Genomic DNA, 21,550 nt, shown 5'->3' with positions numbered 1-21,550 from the left:
GGGGAGCGAGCAACAGCATGCTCCTTCCATTCAACACATCCAAATCCTCTGAAACAAGAAGAAAAAATCTTTTTCAGAGAAGTCAAAACAAGCCTGCACTGGCCCTCTTCCAGATCCGAATCCTTTACAAAGTGAAGAAAAAAACTCCTCAAAGCTCTCAGTATGTGTTATTCTTTCTAGTGAACGTTTGGCATCATTTGTCTTGTCTGGTACTAAACATTTATTTGCGCTCGCCGGCTACTTCGTCAGTACCAGGCTGATCCCTCTTTGCCTTCAGAACTCCCTTAATTCCTCATAGCTTCGATTCGCCAAAGTGCTGGGAAATATTGCTGTATTCAAGTCTGCCACCAACAACCATCCCACATTCAGACTCACAGTGGGGTATATAATTATTTCATCCCCTGCTGAATTTGTAAGTTTGCTCACTTCCAGGGAAATGAACAATCTCTATTTTTTTTTTTTTTAAATTGAAACAGATTTAAAAAACAAAATACCAGGGAAAAAAAACGCATTACACAAGTTAAAGTATTTAAACTAGTACACCTGTCTACAAAATCAGTTTCTTTCAGTCCAACTTCTCCACCACCATGTGTGAGACTAAAGAGCTGTCAGATGATGTCGAGGGACAGGACTGTAGACGTGAATGAGGCTGGAACAGGCTACAACGTCATCAGTAAGAAGTTCAGTGAGAAGGTGACACCTGTTTGTGTGATTAGCCAGATATGTGATGTGGGGTGGGGGGGTTCAATTCTTTGTGAGCAAACTTACAAATTCAGCAGGGGATCAAATAATTATTTCCCCAATCACCTTGACCACATCAACATGCCTAAATTCATTGAACTGCAGCCATGTGATTTGCTGATTAGGTGGGCCTAATAAAGTGGCTGCTGAGTGTAGTTATTTAAAATGATGCTTTTATAGATTTTTGGCTAGAACTTTAGCTGACGCCACTTTGTTTACTTTTTATATTTATGTTCTTGTGGATGCAAAGGAGTCGAAGCGGCTCAGAGTCCAGTGGAATTTCTTTCTGAACAAATTTTCTCACGCGTCACCTCGACCTCTTCCCAAAACGTTTTAGTCTTTGTGCCAGTGAAACAACAGAGTTGTTTCAGTCTGTGTGTTTAGCGCATATTTCTGTTATTATAGTGATTTAACTTGTCACAAGCTTTAGCCAACTGTGGTGTGTTAATCTCAGTCCCTGCAAGTGGAGCGATCCAATTCTCTGCTGCGATTTTAGTTTCTAAATCTGCTGAAAATGCGTTATAAAAATTCAGATTTGACGCCCTTCCATTTATCTACTTCTTTCTAGCTATTTGCTGAATAAGACGCAGACAGTGGCAGTGTTGGTCAGAGTATTCATTTATTTATAGATGAAGTGCCGTAGTGAATCGAGGTCTTGATAAATGACTCTATGTGGGCGCATTTTCAGCAGTCGCAGTCCTATGAATATACAGAGTGTTTTGTAGCACATGGGGAAGCAGTCTTTTCCCTACTTAAGCCTAAAATAGTAACACAGCTTCAGTAACGCCAAACTCAATAACTTGGGAATCTTTTAGCTTTTGCATATTAATCAACATCCTTCTCAGTGACTACAGTGACTAAGTGGCAGGTTCGTGAATGCATCACTTGGTGCACGGGAGCAGTGGCACAGATTGGTGCTGCAGTCTGGAGTTCAGGCAGTGGGATCAGGATGCATCTCAATTGAAACGCATCCATTAAATACACATCGAGCACTGGTGCCCTCTGAGCTGTCTGCTGGGCAGTGAGGGCTCATGGTTCAGCGCAGACTGGGGGAATGACACTGAGCTTAAATCCTTTTTGGCAGTTAGCATCACTTGGAAACGCGACGAGGGATTTCTACAAAATGCGGCAACAAACAAAAACAACAACCAGTCAGCCGCTGTGGGCTGAAACAGTTCAGCGACCGAGAGTCTGAGTGAGAGTGAAAGCTGTTCAAACAGCTATAATTTCAGCCAGCTGATCGCATCATTGACCAGTACTGCATGACAGAGGCTGAGCGCACATGGATGTACCTGCCGAAGAGGCCTCGCGGTATCGCGAACACAGCAGAAAAACGGGGCAAACCCGGAGAGAGCGGAGCGTTAATCCGCTGAAGGAAGCGGAGTAATCAACCCCGGGTTTAACATTCATTTCACCACATCGCTTACTCGCTGCCACTAAACACAGATATCAGCAAGGACATCACACACTCTGACGCACGCGTCTCCGAGGCACCGTTACACAGTCGCGAGCGGATCATCGTCGCGAGTTTCGGCTAATTGACACGCGAACCACGTTCACGTGCTGCCACAGGAGACGCGCGCAGACGCACACGCGCTCTTCAACTTCTCTGCCATGCACGCGCTCATCTATGCTGGGAGATGGCGTAATCTCTCACTGCCACATGCTCGAGTTGTTAGCGTGGCAGCTGCACCCAGCTAATTAGTTGCGTTATTATTGGTGTGTGTCTGCGTCTCAATAGTCGGAGATAAACTGTGAAACTAAACGTGACGGCTTTCTCTGTTTATTCTGCAGCGTCTCAGTATTTTGGTCAAACAGACACGACACAAAACACTAAAAAAATATTTTTATTTATACTGATCTTATAAATCATGTTTCTAAACTGCAACAAATTAACAAGTGCTCCCCCCTGACTGTCTGCGGTGCATATTAAATGTTCTTTTGTGTTTCCTGGCTTTACCAAAGTAGTCTCGCCCTGTCGGCTGAGTTGTCTCCCGCGTATTTTCGCATACAGGCGGCATAAATTTCATGTCAGCTTTCCTCAGTGCCATGTCGCTGCCTCGTCAAGCAGCAGCTTGAAGCAGCCAGGTTTCCTCGCTGTCAGTCGTGAAGGATTCTTGCATCAGCCAGGCTGCCTCCTACATTTCATATTCCCACTGATCTGTAATCCCATTCATTCGTCAGACGCATTCGCAGCCTTTGTTGAAGGTTTTAATATCGCGTTTGGTGGTGGCTTTTATTTTTGGATGTGCTGTATTTATTTAACGTGATTTCCCAGAAATTCACATGAGAAAATATTTCGTATTAAAACCTAGGTTCACCAGTTTTTTACCACCAGTGTTTTTAATATTTTTGGAGTGCATTTGAATATTTAATATACCACTTTTGTGGGTTTATAGCATCATATTATAGATGGCGCTTTTACAAAAAGATCTGAGGTTAGAATCATAAAGCAAACCTGACTTAAATTTACCCAGTTTTACCTTTTGAATGTTGTCTTCTCACGCACACACCTGTGCTCCTTTTAGGGTTGCTATCTTTAGGTTGCACCCTGGCAATACAAACATCAACTTCTCTTTCAAAATGACCCAAATGTCCTGTGAAGAAGCGCTGCTTGTGATGAGAGCTGTGTCTCTGGCTATGACCGAGAGATCAAAGAGTAGTTTTCAGCTGAAGTAGGAGTGTGGACAGTCACAGTGGCTTTTGCGCCAGACTGTCAACACAAAGTTCTGCTGTAATGTCCCGAGGCACATGAAGTGAAAACATTTGAGAGAAACAATCTGACCCGTGCTGCATGCTGCTTTTTGGCCACATCAAACCCAAAATCAAGTCACTGCTGGTGCACAAAAAGGTGACCTTGAAGGAAATGGCACCTTCAAATAAATGAGCCTGGTCAAGTGGTCACAGAACTGACTGGGAAGCAGTGTGTGCCTCGCATCTGTGGATATCTCTGGTTGGAGATGTGCCTAATGTGTGTGTGTTTGTGTGTGTGTGTGTGTGTCCATCCAGGTAAGGTGCGCTGGCAGGATTTTGACCAGGATCTGTATGTTGGAGCCACGGTGGTCCGGCCAGGTCAAGACCCCTACGCCAGAAACAAGTTCAACCAGGTGGAAAGCGACAAACTCCGAATGGACAGAGCTGTACCAGACACGAGACATGATCAGTACGTACCTGTGTCACTGCACACACACACAGCTAATATGTGAAACACAATGACATCCCTCTTAACTTCTGCTTTTTCATGGGTGATCGAAAGGGGTTTTGTTTTTTTTTTGCGAATACATGCTGTCTTATCACATTCGTTGATTTGACTAATTGATCCCAGACTGGATAAGATCTCTCAGGAACTCTTGCTATTGTGGTTACAGTGGAAACCAGGAAGTAGCAGTGGAGCAGACACTGTCTGCCTTAGTGCTAAAATAAACCCACAGGCTGTAAAAGCTGCGTATTGTTCTGCTTGTTGTAACGGACAAAACAAAATCATAAAATGACTTCGTTTGGATTCTTTTATTAGAAGAATATTAGGTTTTAGTCAGCTTGGATCTCAACAGGCCTTTTTAGCAGTGAAAAGTCCATTAGTGTTATATGAGTCTGGTTACATGTCCTAACTTCTGGTACTACCCTTTTGTTAATAAAGACCAAATCGCTGGATTGTGTGAAAAAATGTCAGCAGAAAGGCCTTACACCTAAAGAACAGGCACCGCTGAAGTGTTGAAACCCTAAAGAGCAAGTTTTTACTTTTTCTAATACAGCAGCAGAAAAAGGGATTTATATATGTAGTATCCAAAATATTTGGAACACCATTTCCTGGATTTGTAGAGACTTCTTTGTCTTGGATATATCTCACATGGACTAAGCAATACTAACAAATAACTTCTTAAGAAGCAAGCATAAAAAAAACGTCATAGTGAAAGTTTAAGTCCTCTATATTTGGTATGATATAGGGTTTAAATGATTAATACAAACATTCCATATCACGCGTTTAAACTAAGATATTTATTAATGCATATTCTCATTCAATTTGTTCCCTTTAAACACATTTCAGTGAAGTTGTGACAGGGTGCAGCGTCATCTTGTCTTTAAACACCACTGTAAGCATGTAAGAACTGAGGAACAGTTTTGGTTTCTTATGGTTTTTAAATTTCATGATGCACCAAATACTTTGAGCGAGTGAAAAACCGAGACTACGGGCTTTATCACGTGAACACTTACAGTGGAGCTGTGCCGCTGCAGTACGCGCAGGTTGTGGTTTACCATGGTCTTGCTGAAACGAGCAAGTCAGCCCAGAAAATCTCCATGACCACAGACGTTGCTCCAAAACAAGTCCTTTTTTCCATATTGTACAGAAAATAGCCTCCAGTTTTCCTCTCCGCCTCAGTTGCTCCTCCGATCGCTGTTTTATTTCTTTGCAAAGGGAGAGTTTAAAGTTGTTTTTATTAATGCAGAGAGAAACTGCATTCAGTGATGCTGATTCTTGCTCGAGTCCCCGAGGCCGTGCAGATATTTCCACTACAGAATTGCTTGTTTTCATCCAGTGCTCCCTGAAGCCATGAAAGTCATAGGCATGACAAGTACCAAGCTTTTATTTTGCTCCATAGATAATTGCAATCTACCGTGCATAAGTTCTTCAAATTCTCTGTGGTTTTATTTTTCATAATCTTATAGAATTTTAAAGACCCCTCCATACTTTGCTTGTGAAATACCTTGAAATATGTTGATATTAGACTTTTTTGATGTTATTTATATAAAAAGAACATTATTCCAAACATGTTACTGACCTACTCCATAATAGTCTAAATGATTAGTCCAGCTGCCATAGTTAAAGTAGTCACCTGGCCTTACTTATATGTTGGTCAAAAGTAGACAGTTGGAGCCATTAGCCTACTAAAAAGAGCAAGGATGTGTCTCCTATTGATCTGGTATCGATGTCTTTGTAATTTGTGAGCGTGCTGCAGCAATCATTGTGAAACATTTCCAGGAGGAAAAAATAGCCCAGTTGTTTTTGTTTCAGCAAAAGCACCTAGTTGTTTTCAACGCAGGATCAAAATGACTTGAATCTCTGATGCTTTTTTCCCCCAGTAGAAATGAACAGGAATACAGCAACTATGCAAGTGTGACAGCCAATACTAATGGCACACCTTCACACGTGATCTTGTAAAACGTATCTGTTCTGGGTTTTTACCTCGAGGTTTGACAGAGTGGCTGTAGTTAAGTGACAGATGGAATAGAAAGTTTTCTTCATGCCCTTATCGGCTCCCTCCTCCTCCTCCTCCTTCTCCTCTCTGTCTTGTCACTCTCCTCTCATGTAGTGCCCTATCACTCATGTTCCTTACTTTAAATTCGGTGCAGGATTTGTCTTTTTGGGTATGCTCGCACACACACATACACGCATACACAGGCACACCCGTCATCTCATGGGATTTTTGCCTCACGGTATGATAAACCCAGTGTCAATCCCAGCTGCAGCAGAGCATTACTCCATGAGAGTGTGTGTCATTGCATCCTCTGTGTGTGTGTGTCAGTGTCACTATGTGCGCCATCGTATTTATTGTGTTCAAAATCGCTTTACTGACCAGTTCCAGCTCACAGCTTGGCTCACACATTCGGTGACATGGTTGTTTGTGCGTGTGGGCGTGTTTGTCTACACATGTAAGCATTCATACTTTAACCATTTTTTTTTCTCTTTTTTTCCCTAATTTTTATGTCTTTGGGGGGTTTTGTCTTGTTTTTGTGCAGTTGCAGACATAAGCAGTGGAAGTCAGACCTGCCGGCCTCGAGCGTTGTCATCACCTTCCACAATGAGGCTCGCTCTGCTCTGCTGCGGACTGTGGTCAGGTAGGCGTGTATACTGAGCTTTGTGTACTTTTCTTTTCAATTTCCGAGGCAGATGTGCTGTATTTTTTATATGATCTCACTCTGTTTAGTGTCCTGAAGAAAAGTCCACCTCACTTGGTCAAAGAGATCATTCTGGTTGATGACTACAGTGATAATCGTGAGTTGTGTGAACACACGCAAACAAAGCTAGCATCATCAGTGTGAAAATACAAATAAACATCACTGCTCTGTGTGTGTCTGTGTGTGTTCCAGCTGAGGATGGAGCGCTGCTGGGGAAGATTGAGAAAGTACGCGTGTTGAGAAATGACCGCAGAGAAGGTACTTTAGAAGAAAAAGGTTTTATCATAACTTTTATGCCCGAAAGAAATCTCAGTGCTGCTGCACACCATGTGGGATGAAAGTGTTCAGTCTGGCAGCAGGACTGTTGTTTTTAATCACACTTCTTTTCTTAACTTCCCTCAGGCTTGATGCGATCAAGAGTTCGTGGTGCAGATGCTGCCACAGCACCAGTCCTCACCTTCCTGGACTCTCACTGTGAATGTAATGACCACTGGCTAGAGCCGCTGCTTGAAAGAGTGGCTGAGGTACGCGCACACACAGCGTACAACTTTGTATCTTAATATCATTATAATACATTTGAGCACATATCCCAGTGAACAAACAAGTGAAAAACAATAGTTAAGATACAAATTAGATGGGGGGTTTTCCGCTTAAAGACTGGCATTGAATTTTCAGTTTTATCAGTCAGGGCACGCTCTGAAGAAGATCTCACCAGACAGTGAAATTGTTGCACTTTGGCCATCTTTCTTCTAATACGACAGCTTGAAATGAAAAGTGCCCTTTTAACTGAGTTATGTTTGCATATAGCCTTGTTTTTGATTCTAATTGGTTTAAAATCTAAAGCAGAATAATAAAAAAAAGAAGCTACTTTCAACTAATCCCTTATTCTAAAGGGGTCACCATGGTGTGTTGCTCTACAAGTTTGTACGCCTTGCCGACACAACCCAAAAGGGATTTGTTTCTCCTCCCGGGAAAGATACAAACTTTGTATCTTTTGCTTGTTGGGAGAATGTGTAAGCCACTACACTGTGGAGCCATTCCAAAGCAAAAGTGTGATATAAACAACTCATTCATAGTGAAAATGCCCAGAAAACCTGTTGAAATTTTAATTGGTTTCAGAGGGACAGAGTAAACCATTTAATAGACCAATAGAAGGAAACAAAGGCAGTCAGTTATGTCACTGTGCATTGATTGACATGTGTAAACACTACACTGGATTCAGCCCAATTTCTTGTGCACTGACCTGTTATCTTTAGTCAGAGTGGGGGAAAATATCGTAGATATGTAGCGGTTTGGTTCTTGGCTGCTCCGGTCTGCATGCCAAAGTATCACCGTGTAATCGTTAGACACTATTTAGTGTAGACAAAAATGCTTGTATGAACGTGTGTGAAAGGAGCATGTTGTTTAAAGTGCTTTGAGTGCTCAAATACAATCTATAATAATCAGTCCATTTACCATTGATAAGTGAAAAACAGTTCACATGTTGTGATTGTGCTCATAAATGGCTTAAATGATGATACCATAGTTTGATCTAAAAAGAAAACGGCCAAAAAACTACAAAATGCTCATTTAAAAATAACAAAAACGCTGGAAACAAAATAAATCTTTTAGGGGGAAAGTTTCCGAACACTCACAGTCACTTTATTATTAGGTACTCGTCTTACCTACAACTCATTGAAAATATCCATTTAGCCAATCACATGGCAGCAGCTCAGTGGATTTAGGTTTGTAGATACAGTCAAGACAACCCGCTAACTTTCAACGTTGAATGTAGCGTGGTAGTTGATGCCAGGGGGAGTGGCCTAAGTATCCCATAAACTACTAATCTACTGGGATTTAACAACAGAGCCATCTCTAGGGTTTATAGGGAATTGCCCAAAACTACAGTAACTCAAATAACCACTTGTAACCACCAAGATATGCAAAAAAGCATCTCTGAACACACAACACATTTGCCTTGAAGCAGATGGGCTACAACAAGCAAAAGACCGCACTGGGTGCCACTCCTGTCAGCTGAGAGCAGGAAACTGAGGCTACAGTTTAGACGGGCTCACTAAAATTGGAAAATAGAAGATTGGAAAATGTTGCAACATTCAGATGTTGGAGTCAAAATCTGGTCAAAGGATGGATCCATTCTGCCTTGTATCAACAGTTTAGGCTGGTGGTAGTGTAATGGCAGAGTTTTGGACCTTTTACTACCAACTGAGCATTGTTTGGACACCATGGCTTGTCTAAGTATTGATGCTGACCCCTTATGACCACAGTTCACAAGTGCTCAGTGGGCCTCAACAATCCCCAGATTTTTATTCAAATAGAGCAATTTTAGCATATAATGTGTAGATTCCCATCATGGAAATGCAGTTGAAAAACTCTGTGATGCTGTCATGTCAGTGTGGAATAAAATCTTTGAGCAATGTCCAGCACCCTGTCGAATCTGTGCCACGAGAAATTAAAGCAGCTCTGGAAACAAAAGTGGATCCATTCCCAAAATAGCAAAGTTGACCTGATAAAGTACCTGACCAGTGTATCCCAGTAAAATACGCATAAAATTGATCCAATTCATGTTTTTTTCCATCTAATCCTTTACACAGAGGCTGGGGTTGGCTACAAAGCAGCACCTCTGAGCTTATAATCAGTCAGTGTCTTGTTAACATTCATGTGAGAAACAAGGAGCACATGACTACATTTCATTCACACAGGAATGTTGGGACTGTTTTCATTATAAAAGCCCATTATCACAGCTAACCCTGACAGTGTGAGACATGCAGATCTTGATGGGTGACAAGATCTTTTATCTTTTGGGGCTGGCAATTTGATTTTTATTTCCATTAAAGGAAAAACTTTATAAACCCAAACCGAGCTCTCTTACAGATACAGTCTGGTGATATTTAGAGCGAAGCCTTTTTTTAAAATAAAGACTTCAAAAAGGAGCTTCATGATTGACTGTAATCTTAATCTGAAATGGGACACTGTGTATAAAATCGAGGTTGTTCTTTAAAAATGTATCTGATTTGACTTAAAACAGTCTGATTCTGCATTTGATCCTCCCGAATGTGCTGTTTTGTTGTTCCCTCGTTAATAAATGCCTGGAGCCATGTCTGAAACGCTGCGCTGTCAGAGTAATTCACTTTGTTTTTCTTTTGCTTTAGCTGCTTCTCTAAATAATGAATCCCACCATACACTGTGAAACCTTGTCTTATAAAAATGTCGCAGGCTCAAACAAATGAACTCCCCAATATCTGCAAGCTGTTTCTGTTTTCGTCATTCGGGCCGCTTGAGTAATCCTTTCTTCGAACTGCCGGGTGATGTGGCTCTGTGATTTTAAAGCTCGGGTTTGTTTTGGTGTTGGTAGGAAATGGCTGATTAACGTTCAGTTTTACGTCATAAACGTGGCAGTAAACTAAATATAGAACATAAAATAAGCTTGCAGATGGGAATATTTACTTACGCTCTAAAATTTCGCAAACACAGTTAAGTGCTCTGAGTCCTTTGTAGTTCTGCATAATTTAGTCCTTTTTAATTAATTTGTAGTAAATATTTATTGATGATATTCCAAACCCGCATCCGTCCTTGAAGTGGCTTTGTTTAATTACTGTCTCCGTGTTTCCTTCTCAGGATAAGACACGAGTAGTTTCTCCCATCATTGATGTCATCAACATGGACAACTTTCAATATGTCGGCGCCTCTGCCGATCTGAAAGGAGGTAAAGTACACAAAAGACACACTCGACTCCTGTGTAGTCTAGTCAGTCGAGCTTGACAGCGAGGCTTTGCATTTATTACAGTTTTAGAGGATTTGCTTTTTAATGCTTTTCATTTACAATGAATTGACGTTGTTATCTCTCAGCCGCATTAAGACCAGGTGTTTTGCCATCCAGTGCTGTAGTTCATAAACTGTTCTCTCCAGGTATTTCTCATACTTAAGGCGAGGCCTCCTGAGGAACATGGTATATTTCAAACTGTTTCTCACCAGGAAATGTTCACTGAACAGTGCCTCCTCTTCAAAGTATTGCAGATATTATCTTATTATCTCATGAGGCAGCACACATGATCCCCCACTTGTTCATCATAAATCTTTTAGACAGTTCCTTCTTTTATTCTGACATAGGCTGAATGGAACATCACGCCTACTTTGTACTGGAGAGCTGGTGGGTTAAAGACAGTTTAATGTCCAATCCAACTGATTTGGGCATGTGCCTTCTTGAGTATAACTCCAGTAGATGATATCCAGAAAGGACATTAATGAATTCAAGTTAATTAAATAATTGGTGTCATATGTGATTTTACGCATTAAATATCCTTTTTTTGTCCATTGTGATGCTGATGGATATAGCTTACATACGGTGCAATGCACACTGGAAATGGAAGAACTACTCATAGCTTAAAAAAACCCCACTCTTTTTTATATTAATAATTAATTAACGACTTCACATAATAAAAAATTTAATGTTCTGAATGTGAAACTGCCGTGCAGTCGCATTCTTAATTTGGCTGGATTAGCAAGTGTTGGCACTTGCATTGCAACATTTCTCTTTTTTGTGTGGGTCTGTGAGGTATATTAATGTAAAAGCCAAAGTGGTGTACTGGCTGTGCTGATTGGAGTGTATTGTAGAACAGATACATGCCAGTTACACTAGTTTAACTCTCTCTGCTAACACTTAAACAGTTACAGCAGTTGCCTTTGAAGTCAGGCAACTGCTGATTTACCCAGTCATCTAATATGAACCTGCCAAATCCAATTATACAACCAGACTGCTACTTAATCCCAGCTAATGGTCGTAATTGTGCAGTGTTTTTTTGTCTGTGTGTTTATGTTGGCAGGCTTTGACTGGAATTTGGTGTTTAAATGGGACTACATGACTCTGGAGCAGAGACGAGCCAGACAAGGCAACCCGATCGCTCCTATAAAGTAAGACAAACACACTTTCAAAAGTTACAGGTTGTATCATATGCAACTAACAGGGTATTAATCTACTCAATTTTTACCAATGCCTTCTCAATTTTCTTGTTTCTTGTATTTTTTTGTTTTTTTTCTGCCCCTCCAGGACACCAATGATAGCAGGTGGCCTGTTTGTCATGGATAAAGAGTACTTCGAGCAGCTGGGAAAGTATGACATGATGATGGATGTATGGGGAGGGGAAAATCTCGGTGAGTGGTGCAATTTAGAAGCTCATGGTAGATTGAAGAAAGTGTCTAATGGATGTCGCAAGAATAGAAAGTCTTGATTAGTGAAAGAATCAAAAATTGCATAAAACACAGGTATTAAAAGTGGAAAGTCAAGTGAAGTCGCAGGCATGTCCTGGGTTTCCCGTTTTGTCTCCAGGCTTTTAAGGTTTTAATGAGTGTTTTGGAAAATACACTCATTCACTTTCTTTGAGCAGGTTTAATAGCACAGTCCTATATGTCCATTGAGTATAATGATGTTATATCATTATGAAATGATAAATGTATAAAATGTTATAAACTTTTAATACAGAGACTAGAGCAGTCTGTTTGCATTCAAGGGCATGTGCTGCATTGGTTTGAATCATATCAAACCAAATTTGTGCATTTAAATGTTTTTGTCTTCTTTACACATTAAAGTTAGCCACGGTGTTCCACAGGGTTCCGTGTTGGGGCCGGTCCTTTTTACCGTATACATGCTTCCCTTAGGTAATATTATTAGAACTGCCCTCCATACACTTTCATTTCTATGCAGATGACACCCAGCTATATTTCTCAGTGAAACTCAGTGATGACAAATAAATTGAAGTCCCTTTTTTTGCTTTTCTTTTAAAGCTCAAGCCAAGCATTTTGCTGCTGTCATCTGATCATTCAGTAGCGACTTTAAATAATGAAATAACCTTGCACTAAAACATAGCCTGATTTATTTACTTTTTGTTTTTGTAATTTTATGTTTAAAAAGACTTGAAATTGGTAATTGAAGCCATAAACACATCAAGAACAGGTTTACTGAGTCTGCTGATTCTATGCATCCAACAGGCAGTCAATTTTTTTGCTGTTTTGTTGACGTTATGTTTGCACATCCTTATATGCCGGACAGTGATTTGGCTAAACAAACAATGGAGGATTTTGTGAGCTTTGGATAGAGCTGGGTTTGCTGTTTCCTGTTGTTTGTACTCTCAATGATAAGCTACGTGATTACTGGCTGCATCGTTATACTTGACATGTAACTGTGATAATTGTATCAAACCTCTGATCTCATTCTCTGCAGAAAACCTAATACATGTCTCTCCAAAATGTTGAACTATATCTTTAAGACTTAAATGAGCTTGCAACTGTAATCTCTTTCCCTCATAAATGCTGCACTTTTGGCTCAGAAAACCACAAAATCCTGCCCAGTTATAAAATCTCCACTCCCCTGTGAGATCTGGTGCTAAAGCAGCAACGTGGATTTGCCTCACACTGTGATCAACTCATGAGATCATCTGGGTGCCCATGCCAACAACGAGATAATAGAAAATCCTTCAGTAATTTGGTTGTCATATCTAGGTAAAAGATGTCTTCCTTAGTACAGTTGATCTTAGGAAATTACAGTGGCAGTGTAATAATGTTTAGAGTCAGTGCAGAGTGTGCACAATAGAGCTCATTTGCAAACAGTACAATGATATAATAGCAGCTGTGTCTCCCTTTTGCTTTTGTCTGAATGCACTTGGGAAATCGGTAAGAATAAACAGCTGACGGAGTGATTCAGGCTCCTCTCGAGGCGGTCCAATGAATCAGAACTGGATTGACAGTTCAGACATTGCTGTGCTCATTTAAAGAACGCTCATTCAAATGCTGACAATGCTGGAGAGCAAATCTAACAATGTCAACACACTCCAGACATTCATGATATGCACATGTGGATTAACTTAACTACTTTTTCTTGGCTTGTAGTAATTAACTTACCTGTTTTTATTCATTTTTTCCGCCTGCGTGTCTGTCTCTGTTTTTAGAGATCTCATTTCGTGTGTGGCAATGTGGCGGCAGTCTGGAGATCATCCCCTGCAGCAGAGTTGGCCACGTCTTCAGAAAGCAGCATCCTTATACCTTCCCGGGTGGCAGTGGCACTGTGTTCGCAAGGTGACACACATGCAGACACACACATACAAGAGGGCTGAACACTCATTTAACCAGTCAGGTTACACGCATCACATAGTTCATCAAAATTCCCCATGTTGCAGCCTGTGCATCTCCATAATGACACTACAGTTAATGCATTTGGGTTTATTTGGTGACTTTAGCTCAGAAGGTGAAGCCACACAGTTCTCTATTTGTCATATCCAAAAACACACCAAAGCCCCAATGCATTCTGAGGTTAGCCTTCCATATCATCAGTATGTGAATGGATAATCAAATGCAAAGAGCTTTGGATAATAGCAGTACTTGAATTCATTCAATTTATTTATTATTATTGCTGCTGAGCATATATAAAAAACTTGTTTTCTCCTTACATAAAATATGGGAGGGAAAATCTCTATTTACAGTAAGTAGTTTCACTGTAAATCACAAGAAATGTGGAGGCTAAATGGACTGTCCTTTATATATAATGCTTTTCTAGTCTTAATGACCACTCAAAGCACTTTTACAGTACAAGCCATATTGCTTTTATTGATCACGCACATGCATAGGGAGCAATTATGTTTACAGAATCTTGCCCAAGAGCACTTAAAACATGCAGACCGGAGAAGACGATGATTGAACCCCTGACCTTTCTGTCAAATGGTGACCTGCTCTAACACAACCCACTCTTCATTTCTAAGAGTCAGTTAAAGTTAGGAGACAGTTTGACTCAACTGTAGTGACATTTCAAGACCAAATACTGAGGATGTTTATCCCGAGGTTCAAATTTCACTCACTAAATTTAATGTGGAAACAGCCTTTGAGAAAACATTCCCACCACAAGGTTCATTTACTGGATCCTCTGGGGCCTTTTTGTCTTGTCACGTGATTTTCATCAGCAGATGCGTTTGCTGTTTAGCTTGAAACTGAAGATTTTTGATTTACACTTTTCTGTGCAGCAGAACAACCGCACAGAAAAGGACTAGCTGAGCGTGTTCTAACTTTAACAGGGTTAGGAAGACTTTTTTGTTTGTTTGTTTTAAATCTGCAGTTCACTGACAGCTAATACAGTCAATCAGCTGATGTTTAAGTGACCTAGCAGTCTCAGAAAAACCTTGACATTTTATGATACTTTTTTACCATAGAAGCAGTTTAAGCTCTTCCTTTCCATTTTGATGGTGGAATATTTACACTGGATTTTCTTTTTAAAGCACTTTGAATTTCAGTAATGTACTTATTTGCTTAAAAGCAATATACTAATATATATTATAGCCTAATATACAGTTATAATGTTAGATCCTCATATTTATAAGGTCAGGGTACCGTCAAATAGTCTCTGCAAGCCAAAGCTCAGATGTCCGTTTGCTCTCATCTCTGCCTTTTCAGACAGTTTTTTCTAATCTTGGCTCTCTGTGATAACAAAGAGAGGGCATACCGGTGCTATGCTCATCTCTGCCTGTGAGCACAACAGCTCCACCCACCTGCAGCTTAGACCCTTAAACAAGGAGGAATAGAGGTAAAAAGGCTTAATTCAGACAGCAGGTGACCTGAGGGGCTGCACCAAGACCGAGTGTGTAGGATAAAAGAGACTTCTCTTTGTGAGTTGTGTGAATTACTTCCCTGAGTCCTGGAGTAAAACTATGGAGCTGGAAATGAGCACAGATCATGTGTATAGGTCTCTTTTGGTTCATTATTTTCTGTGGCTGCGGTTTGTAAGTTTGTGAGTTTTACTAATGCTCTGAGAATTAAATCAGCGTTGAGTAATTAAAACAAAGTACCATCAATTAAACAAGTTCATGAATATTTCCTTCAAAAATAAAAAAATAAATAAAAACTAAAAGTGAAGAAAATCTGTTTTTTCCATGTGCTGCCCTTTAGAGCTGCGATATATGCGGCACCATAAACATTGAACACGAGCAGTGGAGAATGTGATACATGGGCAGATATGGATCTGTCTCTTGAAACCATGAGTAACCACCCTTGGTAATGAGCCCAACAAACCTTCAGTCTCCCGATTGGTAAACATGTGGGAGGATAAACAAACAGATAACAAGGAGCTTGAAATGACTGTGGTTACTCTGGTTATTGGCTGTGATTAATATTTTTAAAGGAGAGCAAGAAATAAAGAGCATGTCAGGGTGACATGTGGTGCCTATTCTGCAGTAGCTCCTATTTTTGAGTCGGGGCTATTAGTTGACTTCAGCCCCTCATTTCTTATCAGTTAGTTACATACAAATACCTGAAGAGATTTAATTCATAGCTCGGTAGAACCCTTAGAGGGGAAAAAACTGTGGATGTGGATGAAATTCAACATTAAACCAACATTTATTCAAACAGTGTCAAAGATTAGACACCACCGGTGGACTGCTAATGTTTTCATCAGTTTCATAACACTGAACACGGTCTCATATTAGTTGCACAACCATTCCTAACAATCGAAGACATCACTTATTAATCAGTGGGTGCAGTGGAGTTCTCTATTACAGAGCAGAGCAGCTTCATCTGTGCTCTGAGGCAGCGCCTTGCCCTTCAGCCTGAATCAAGTCTCAGACAGCATCCCTGTGGCTGCTGCAGTGACTCTGGGGACCTCGGAGACGGCACCTGTTTTGTCTGCCTGGATGACATTGTAATTGTTCTTCAGGGAGCAGCATTTCACAGCAGAGTTATAATAGGCGTGTTGTGGCAGCAGCAGCTTGCTATGTGACAAAAAGCCCCTGTGGACCTAAATAAAGTTTGCAGTGTGTGGTGTCGGTATTTTTGGGATGCAGGTGCACGAGAGTAAAAAAATCCTGCAAGACAAAGAGACTGCACATCAAAATAAACCCTTAAAATACCGTAATAATGATAGGGCATCTAGTGTCACCACGGTCGCTGGTAACCTTCAGATGTTAGAAGAGTTGTTTTCTTGAAGCTTCTCTTCCAGTAAGCGGAAGCCAAGTTTGGAAATGTCTAGAAATATGTGAGCCTCACTAAGACAAAACCACTGCTCGCTATTTAAAACTGCGCAACTCGTGGGTTATAGAGAATTTCTGCAGAATATGAAAGGCTTCCGGCAAGCGTGTCATAACTTTTGCTTTTGACATCACATAAAGAGGCACTTAGTTTCCCTATAATTTGGTCAAAGCATTTACACTTTAGGGATTCACAGGTAAACATAATGAAGCTGAGTGTACTGCAGTTATGGCTATAATTAACCCTGCTAGCAGTTTTAACCCTATTTTTAAGTCTGAACTGTGAAATAATTGCCTGAAAATTCACAAAAATAGTAATTGGAGTGCTTGTTTAACTTTCTCACTATGTTATCCTACTTTATGAGACACTGCATGAACCAGAGGAGCATATCTGTTCTTAAGAAACTGGATTGCAAAAATAGTGTTTGTGCAATCCATAAACAGTGAGGCCGATATAAACTGGTTCCAGTACTGAAGTTTGCAAACTGGGAGAGCAACAGAAGCTACTAAGGTCTCACTGTTACCCCCCGTTGCTATAATCATCATTGCACTCTTTCTCTTGTCTTGATTCGGTCTAAGGAAGGACTGTTAGTGTCATACTTTGAGCTGCTCTGGACTGCAAAGATTGAGTTGTATTTTATTGACTCCAGCCGACACGTAGTCTGTCAGAAGTCCGTTACATCACTCGAAAAATAAAAATCTGACAAATTGTCAAATGTCACACGTCAACACTTTGTTTGGCAGCATGCACACGCTGTTGACCAACGGCTGCAATAACAGGGAAAATAAACACACATTCACATTTGTACAGCCAGGATAACTGTGCCCTCTGATGGCTGTCGGGGGGTGTATGAGCAGGCAGTGAGTGTGTCACAACCACCAAACAGACACGTCCATTCAGGACTCGTGCAGTGTGCCACATACCTTTCTGTCTTTTTTTTTTTTTTTTTTTTTTTTTTTTTAAATCCTCACCGACTCTCGGTCTTATCCTCACCCATTGTCTCCCTCGCCTTTGTGCATTTTCTTCTTCTCACCCATCCATCAGGAACACAAGGAGAGCAGCAGAGGTGTGGATGGACGAGTATAAAAACTTCTACTATGCCGCTGTCCCCTCAGCAAGAAATGTCCCCTATGGGAAGTAAGTACTATGAAGTATTAGCCCTGTGGGAGTTGAACATAATAATGGAGCTGGATCATAAAATTACAAAGGCAGCCACTTGAATGGACATAATAATTATAATTGTACTGCCAATTAGCAGAATGTAAGCCATAAAAGGTGTAATTTTTCCCTTTTATACTTAAGTGAGGATGTTAATGTAGCTCAGAAGAAGACAAAAAGTCAGTGGCTGATTTACAATACTGGAAACGCTGCTGTTATTTATGCCCTAAAGGGATGACAACGCTCCTTAAAAAGGTTGGCGCAGGATTGTTTCAAGCGTAGTGACAGCGTCAGTCATCCGCCATTAAAAAAAAAATACCTACAGCTGCTGAATGGATTGACATTCATGTTCTTTAGGGGGTGACACCTGCTGACTTTGTGATCCTCTTAGTTTTATGCCACCAGCAGGACAAAGTAAGTACTGTAAGTGTGTTAAGGAATGCTTTTCACCCTTATACTAGTTTCCTTCTGCTTTATGCCACACATCCAGAAGTCTACACAGCAATAAGCACTTTCGCATTCAACCAGAGTAGCTAGACAGCACTATATATGCTTATTATGTGACCTTGTGGGAACAGACTTGGCATCTCCCCTCTAGTGTCAGTCCAAACAGTTATATTTTCCCCAAAGGATCTAGACTCAGACATGCCCCGAGCCTCCACTCTCTCCCCTTACAAAGCGACTGACGAGGCGTATAATTTAAACATGAAACCACAGCTGATTCAACCCTTTAATTCTCTTCCTCCATCTCCTTCCTCTCCCTCAGTATCCAGAGTCGTTTGGAGATGAAGAAGAGATTAAACTGTAAGCCATTCAAATGGTACCTGGAGAATGTCTACCCTGAGCTGAGGTAAGAAAATGAGGGCAGTCTGTGCAATATGATGGAGCCAGTGTTACACTGCATGACATGTAATGTTGTATAATCAAAACTAAATTGCATTTACCAAATTGTTAGGAGACCACTCCTCAGCCAGAAGTTTGAAATATGACTTTGTGCTAATGTGTGGCGGGATGTTTTATACACAAATGAGACTGCAGTGACGCTAATGCCCAACCAGGAGTTATGATTCAAGGTCATTATTACATTTTCACAAGGTTCTCAGGTTCGCAATTAGTGGCTGATGTGAATGAGTCCACAAGTTCAGCAGAGAGCACCTCTGATTTAAATCTGACTGCTAGATTGCACCACTCCCAGCGTTTTTGCTACATTTTGCCTGAAGGTCAAGTTATGACCGCTGTCACAGACTCTGGTACTCCTCCAGGTTGTCAGATAGGCAAACCTTGAGCTTGAATGTACTTTTAAGTAAGTACAAAGTTGCTTACATCTAAATCTGTTGAGCAGCGTTGGTGAGAAACAAAGATTTTTTTGAGGATTGCCAAAAAACACCTTATTTTTGACACACCAGAAGCACCATCGCACACTGGAACAGTTCAAGTTGTTTGGACCAAATCTTCTCCATCACATGTCTCAGGATAATAAAGTAGGACTACTGCTGATAGGTTCATGGGCTTTCTGCATATCTGTGAAATGCACATGTGCAACTGGTCAGAGTGGGACTTTCAGAGAGCGTATTCAAATTTAGCATGAGCCTGGGGCATGGTGTATCACTGCACAGTGAAACAATCTTTAAAAGCATAAAAACCACATTAAATCTCAGGCATACTTCTTGCTTTTATGTTTTCACAGGGGGAAGAACATTAAAATTGCACCTTTTTAATGCTTCTAATTTGAATAATTTAACTTTTACAGAAACATTAAAGCCCCATTGTCCTGTTTTGTCAGAAGAAAATTGACTATTTTCCTCTCTTGCTGTATCTCGGCCTGTACGCTTTCTTTGTTTGGCTTTTTAACAGCTTGAAAAACTGAATACACGCTTCACTAACACTTTTTTGTGTGTGTGTTCAGGGTCCCAGATCACCAGGACATTGCTTTCGGAGCCCTGCAGCAGGGAGGAAACTGTCTGGACACCTTGGGTCACTTTGCTGATGGTGTGGTCGGCGTCTATGAATGTCACAATGCAGGGGGAAACCAGGTAGCGTTACGGCGAGGGGACACCCAGGTCAGCTTGTAAAATCCTAACCTTAGAGACTCGTGAGTGGAAAGTGGTGTACATATGGTGAAAGCACAGGGGGTATGATAAAGGATTTACGTATTTAAGGTCACAGTGCCAAACTTAAAGTAAATGTATTGTAATCAAAAGGACAAAGATGTTTAAACACGAGGTTGTTAAGACTAGAGTAGAGCAGATCTATTGAAACTTTAACTTAAATATAGAGTAGTGCATAACAGCATTTTAACATTGTTCTTAGAGGAAATGTACAGCTCTTGGAGTACCTTGAGGAGGATACACACTATGTCTGTGTGTGTAAGTTTGTGGGGAGTGTTTCTGTCAGCAGTTTCTCAAATAGTTGAAATCCTGAAATAGAATGACAGGTGTAGAGAAGAAAACTGCTGTCGCTTCGAGTCAGCGATCGCTGGCTTTTTTTGGATTTACGTGTCTTGTTTTACCCTCATGGATTTGCAGGTCTTTACTGTTTCCAGTGTTGCTTCATAAATACAGCAAATACAGCTAAGAAACATATCTGCTCACAAGTGGGAAATGTTCAGGACATGTACCAGTATTCCCAAGGTCAAACCGTGAAATATTAATGGTTGTGCAACATCCTTTAGAAGACGAGACAGAAGAGGAGACGCTTTGCTGTAATTCACAGGGCCACATTTGGCAAACAGGAGACATGGTGCTTTATTATCCTCTTATATGAAAAACGTTAGAATTGGAAGAGGGTGTACTTTGTTTTTACTATTCATTTTTTAAAATGAATAGTAAATGAATGAATGAATTTTTTTTTTTTTTAATTTCTACCAGGGGCAAAAAACAAACAAAATTGTGAATGTAGTCAGTAACAGCTGCGGTGCTGGGAGGGCAAAATGAACAACCTTGGATTTTGGGGGGTATGAGAGACTGGGGAGAATTTTAAAATGCAATTTTATCACCCAGCGGAAGTGGAAAACTGAAAAACTTGGTTATTGATTTTTAATCCCACATAATGAAAACTGCAAACAAGTCATTCGCTGTGATGTTATTCAATCCGTTCTAGCCATTCTCAAAGAGATTTGACACAACAGAAGTGAAGTACCACAAATAATGTCTCCATTTTATTCACACTCATACCAGGCAGTCTCTTTACTAAACTAACGGCCAATTATTATTGTTGTTATTATTGTTATTATTATGGGGTTTGTATACTTTCTAAAATTTATTTAAAATATACAGAGATTTTCTCAGCCACCAAGCTTTACCTGCTGGGTTTATTTAATGGCCTTAATGTGGCTTTAACATGGGCACTGTGTTCTCAGAGCAATCAGAGTCCTGCTTGTGACATTTCCACAGGGAGCTCCAGTTTCTCTCTCTATCACGATGCTGCCCATGGTGCCCATTTTGCAAAATACATTTTTGTTATTTTTCCTGTGTAAATAAGAGGAAAACATGATCATTACTTGATATAAAAGACGTGTTATTAGATAAAGCCTTGCTGAGAACATCCCAGCATGCTTTACGTGTACTAATATTTTACGTGTATCCATTTTTATAAAGGAATGGGCTCTAACCAAGGATAAATCGGTAAAACATATGGACCTGTGTCTGACTGTGGTGGACAGAACAGCTGGTTCCCTCATCAAACTACAAGGCTGTAGAGAGAATGACAGCAGACAGGTAAACACACACTGAAATCGCCTTTATTGTTGTTTATACCCCAA

The 21,550-nt window shown here is 40.6% G+C and overlaps 1 protein-coding gene across 2 annotated transcripts in view; it reads left to right on the top strand.

Annotated features, from left to right (window-relative positions):
- galnt2 (UDP-N-acetyl-alpha-D-galactosamine:polypeptide N-acetylgalactosaminyltransferase 2) overlaps positions 1 to 21,550 on the top strand; it is a 68,044-nt gene that overhangs the window by 42,102 nt on the left and 4,392 nt on the right. Inside the window, exons 3-15 of one of the 2 annotated variants that reach the window (XM_040011388.1) lie at positions 3,751 to 3,904; positions 6,478 to 6,576; positions 6,666 to 6,733; positions 6,829 to 6,894; positions 7,039 to 7,160; positions 10,252 to 10,339; positions 11,457 to 11,544; positions 11,681 to 11,784; positions 13,575 to 13,701; positions 17,677 to 17,769; positions 18,557 to 18,640; positions 19,697 to 19,850; positions 21,387 to 21,506. In XM_040011388.1, coding sequence (XP_039867322.1) covers positions 3,751 to 3,904; positions 6,478 to 6,576; positions 6,666 to 6,733; positions 6,829 to 6,894; positions 7,039 to 7,160; positions 10,252 to 10,339; positions 11,457 to 11,544; positions 11,681 to 11,784; positions 13,575 to 13,701; positions 17,677 to 17,769; positions 18,557 to 18,640; positions 19,697 to 19,850; positions 21,387 to 21,506 — 1,367 coding nt within the window. The remainder of the gene's footprint in view (positions 1 to 3,750; positions 3,905 to 6,477; positions 6,577 to 6,665; positions 6,734 to 6,828; positions 6,895 to 7,038; positions 7,161 to 10,251; positions 10,340 to 11,456; positions 11,545 to 11,680; positions 11,785 to 13,574; positions 13,702 to 17,676; positions 17,770 to 18,556; positions 18,641 to 19,696; positions 19,851 to 21,386; positions 21,507 to 21,550) is intronic. The other variant, XM_040011389.1, reaches the window with a different exon arrangement.

Source organism: Simochromis diagramma, unplaced genomic scaffold, assembly GCF_900408965.1.
Source record: "Simochromis diagramma unplaced genomic scaffold, fSimDia1.1 OVJJ01000603.1, whole genome shotgun sequence".
In the NCBI taxonomy this organism is placed as follows: domain Eukaryota; kingdom Metazoa; phylum Chordata; class Actinopteri; order Cichliformes; family Cichlidae; genus Simochromis; species Simochromis diagramma.
Note: the sequence above shows the minus strand (reverse complement) of the source record. Positions and strands in the feature narration are given on the sequence as shown.